Below are 4,580 nucleotides of genomic sequence, written 5' to 3'. Positions count from 1 at the left end.
CTTCCTCATGACATCAATGTCATTAATATTCAAGGAGTTACATTACACATCAGTGTTGGTTATTGTCCTGTTGGGAGAATTAAGTGGAGGCTGTGCCCTGAGACCAGAGGATCTCCACTCCAGAGCATTCTCTGGCCCCAAAATCATAACGTCTAGAACACAGGGGAGCAGGTACCATTCGGGACAGCGTCCAGGCCGTTCATCGGCCCTTTGCCGCCTCAGTGAGGAGCAGGTCACACAGATACAGGACGAAGGCTTGCCAGTCCTTCCTCGCAGCTGACTGCATTTCGGAAAGAAAAGCAAATCCGTATTCCAGACTGTTGGGAGGGACTCTCCACTTCCCAAATGTTGTGGTTTTTTTTTTTTAATGTTTTTATTGATTTTGGAGAGGAAGGGGGAGAGAGGTAGAAACATCACTGATGAGAGAGAATCATCGATCGGCTGCCTCCTGAATGCCCCCCACTGGGGATGGAACCCGCAATCCGGGCATGTGCCCTGACCGGGAATCGAACCAGTGACTCCCTGGTTCATAGGTCGATGCTCAACCACTGAGCCACACTGGCCAGGCTTCACTTCCCACGTTTCACATCAGACTCAACACATAGAACATCATCTCCCCCTTCGCTGTCCCCTTAGAAAAGTAATCTTCCAACCTAGAAATTAGTTTATTTGTGCGATTAATAGAAATTGATCCATCCGTACTGAATGTGCAGGGAACCCACACAAAAACAACTTTATTCTCCAGTGTTTTTGACACTGCTGACGAGTATTTTGTGTTTGTAATGCGCGCTGTCAAAATAGCACGCGTTTGCCTTCCTTCAGCAGCAGAAACGAATCCAAGATCCCAGAGAGTCATTTTTCTATTTGTATGGTCTCGGCTTTATTGTAATTATTTATCCCCATCATTGGATGTGAATAGAAACATTTCTCAATGGAAATGAAAGTCTGAGTCGTGGCACAGGCGTATGATTCTCAATGACGGTGTTATTCTTCGTCCGTTGGTTTCTTTATTTTCTAAAGTTCTAGACTTTCTAATCTTTTAAAGAAATGATACATTCGTACGGTTCAAAAATCAGGAAGTATAGAAAGGAGGGCGTGAAAACCCTCCTTTCTACCTCAGCCTCCCACTTTTCAACCCCCACTCTGCCCAGTGGGTGACACTGTTACTGGTTTCTTGCAGGCTATCCTTCTGGGTTTTAATGTTTAGGGTCTTATTCTGTACCTGTTGTTTGTGGGGGTTCGTTGTCAGTGACTTATCGTGGAGTTCTTTTCATATCAGTACGTAGAGAACACTCGCATACCTTTTTGACAGCTGTATAGTATTCCACTGCGAATCTGTTAGAGGCTGTGTAACCAACCCCTGTAGGTAGGCACTCCGATGGCTGCAGAACTTTAGCTCTTGCAGTGTTGTGACTCGTGTTAAACTTGGGGCATTTCGTGCCCAGGCAGGTCTGTCTCGGGGGTAAGTTCTGGTGCTGTAATCACACAAAGGCACCAGCTCTGGGCAGATTGCTCAGGGTAGAGGATCCAGCCCAACAGTGTGTCCCCCAGCCTCAGCCCCTGGATAAGCCCCTGTTCAGGGCACAGTCATAAAGGGGGGCCCTGTTGGAGGTGGGTGGGGGGCCCTGATGGAGGCGGGCAGGGGGGCTGTTGGAGGCGGGCAGGGGGGCTGTTGGAGGCGGGCATAGTGGCTTTGGACATCCCTGCAAGCATCCAGGTAACATTGTGGGATAAGCAAAGCCTGTCACATGTTCTGTGGGGAAAGAAAAGAAGGGGGAAGAAGGAGGCAAGGAGAGAGGCGCTGGGCAGAGGAGGTTAAAGTGGGGGTGACCCTCAGGAGGACGCACCCATGTGCCCTGAAGGCTGAGCGGCTCTGGAAAGGAAAGCAGTGCGTTGCTTGTGATTGTTTTCATCCCGCATCCCTTAAAGGGCCCTGCACTGTTATTATCCAGCCTTAATTGGCTTGCCGCTCGCCAGCCACTGCCTCTCCCAGCCTGCCCTCCCGTTGCCACCAGGAATTCCTGCAGCGGGAGCGCGGTGCCTGGGACTGGGCGGCTGGGCACATGGAATCCAGAAAGCCACGTGGGCGACAGTGGCTGTTCCTCCTCCTCCTCCTCTGATCATACGCCGATCAGGGTGCTCCCGGGCTGTAGCTTGCTCCCCAGCACCGCCCTGAGCTCCCGCATCTCTCAGCCCTCTCTGCCTTCTGGCCCCTCGAGAACCTTCCCTGAGCTCCCCCCTCCCTGGGCCCCACAATGGCAGCCACGTCACACCTGACAGGGCGCATGCTTTGTTCCAAGTGCCACACTGGGCACTGGACCAGCGGCAGGATGCAGGTTGCCTGATCTACTTCTTTTAATACACTTCGGTGAGGGAGTGGACAAATTGGCAGGTAATTACAGTGTTAATTGGCAAGGTTTTATCGTATGGTGGAAGCGCAGTTTCCTCTCTAATTGTATGGAGGGGGCACGTTTGTCTACAGCGCAGCCGACGGAGGGATCCCCGAGCAGGGAAGTGAAATACACAGGAGACGGGGCTCAGCTCTGCCCCCATAAATATGCCTTTCTTTGCGTGCGTTCTGCAGCCTCCTTAAAACGCGCACGCGTTTGCTCAGGCCTGATGAATGGGAGGTTGCGGGAGGCGTAATGGGGCTGCGCAGCTCCAGCTGATGGATGGCTTGGGATGGAGGCGCTGGCGGTGCCACTGAGAAGGGCTGGCTGCTTCCTTTCAGAATCTCACGGGCTGTGCGTGCCTGACCGGCCCGCCCGAGAACGCCACCGTGGTCCCCGGCAAGTGCCCCAGTCCCGGCTGCCAAGAGGCCTTCCTCACCTTCCTGTGCGTGATGTGTGTCTGCAGCATGATCGGGGCCATGGCCCAGACGCCCTCGGTCATCATCCTCATCAGGTGAGCTTGTAAGGCCCCCGGGCCTGTGACCCGCCTCACGGCCCCTCCCCGCCCGTCCGAGGCTGCTGGGAATCGGTCCCACTGGCCTCACACCACACGTAGAAGCAGGGCCCACGGGAGAGAGTCAGTCCCCTCAGATGAATGTGCAAAAATAGGACCCAGGGAGCCGGTCCCAGCGTGAAGAGCTTGGGTTGTGTGCCTTGCACATTCTGCAGAGCGGGCCTGCGAGCTCCTCGCTGAAATGGTACAGAGAGGTTTCCCCAGAGAACGGCACTCTGAGGTTCAGAAAGTGAGAGATCTTTCCAGGGACTGTTCTGGGAGCCCAAGCCAGGGAGGTGGGGACTGTCCATAACGTGGAAGCATGACGCTGTCGGGTGCCTTTCCTGGAGGTGAGGGGGGTGGGCAGGTACCGAAACTGGAGAGTTGGATTAACCGCCCTGGGCCGCCCGGGGCCAAGTCGTGCTAGTCCCGCTGATTTCTCAAAGGGCCTGAGAGTGACCCCGTGTCGTGGTTCTGGCCTGAGCCACTGGGCGAACGTCTTCCCAGGGGACGTTCCCGGGTACGTGGGGCCTGTCACCCTGAGATGCTTCCCTGTCCTGGCCAAGGCGAGGCGCCTTCCAGTGAAGCCTGAAGGGGCCCGATTTGCATTCTGTCTTCATGACAAGATGAGCTCCGCTTATTAAAAACCTATCTTGTCACTGCAGTTACCATTATTTTCCAGACTCGAGGCAGGGAAAGTGGAGGGAAAAACCCAGATAACTTTCCTAGGAAGGGCACTGCTGGGCCCAGCGCGTGGCTCTCAGGGCCTGTTAATTACCTTGGAGCAGCGGTTCTCAACCTGTGGGTCCCGGCCCCTTTGGGGGTCGAACGACCCTTTCACAGGGGTCGCCTAAGACCATCGGAAAACACATATATAATTACATATTGTTTTTGTGATTAATCACTATGCTTTAATGATGTTCAATTTGTAACAATGAAAATACATCCTGCATATCAGATATTTACATTATGATTCATAACAGTAGCAACATTACAGTTATGAAGTAGCAACGAAAATAATTTTATGGTTGGGGGTCACCACAGCATGAGGAACTGTATGAAAGGGTCGCGGCATTAGGAAGGTTGAGAACCACTGCGTGGAGTGATGATAATCTCTCTCTTGCCTCCTCATCGCTGCGCACGTAGGACAGTCAGCCCTGAACTCAAGTCTTACGCGCTGGGAGTTCTTTTCCTCCTCCTCCGCTTGCTGGGTACGTATCCTCTCCTTATTCCCTCAATAATGAGTCGGATGCTGCGGCCCAGGTGAGTGGATATCAGTGAAATGGTCCCGTTGCTTGAATTTGTCTTATTTGTCCTATGACGTTTCATTATAGAAACTTTAGAGACCTTATAGAAGAATCAGAGAAACTTGAAGTATGTGCATTTTGCCCAGGGTTTAGACCTCAACTCAGGAAGTGGCAAAGTTTTCATTCACGTCAACTCTGATTTCTCCTGGGCAAGAGGAGGAAGAAGTGATGGCACCAAAGGGGGGAAAGTGATGGTGTCATTTGGCACCTTCCTAGAGCAACCCCTGAGCATCCTGTGACATGCTTCACTTGTGGGGCTGCTGGCTGGGGGGCGAGGGAGAGAGAGAGAGAGAGAGAGAGAGAGAGAGAGAGAGAGAGATTGATTGATGA

General features: G+C 52.8%; 1 protein-coding gene across 1 annotated transcript in view; it reads left to right on the top strand.

Annotated features, from left to right (window-relative positions):
- The window catches only part of SLCO3A1 (solute carrier organic anion transporter family member 3A1), a gene marked incomplete at its 3' end in the record, with an annotated part of 16,391 nt that extends 12,185 nt beyond the window's left edge, over positions 1–4,206 (top strand). Inside the window, exons 6-7 of the mRNA XM_006108606.3 lie at positions 2,732–2,904; positions 4,090–4,206. Of these exons, the coding sequence (XP_006108668.3) occupies positions 2,732–2,904; positions 4,090–4,206 (290 nt within the window). The remainder of the gene's footprint in view (positions 1–2,731; positions 2,905–4,089) is intronic.
- Positions 4,207–4,580: the final 374 nt, after the last annotated feature.

This window comes from Myotis lucifugus, unplaced genomic scaffold, assembly GCF_000147115.1.
Source record: "Myotis lucifugus unplaced genomic scaffold, Myoluc2.0 scaffold_2792, whole genome shotgun sequence".
NCBI lineage: Eukaryota > Metazoa > Chordata > Mammalia > Chiroptera > Vespertilionidae > Myotis > Myotis lucifugus.
This window is presented reverse-complemented; position numbering and strand designations above follow the sequence as displayed.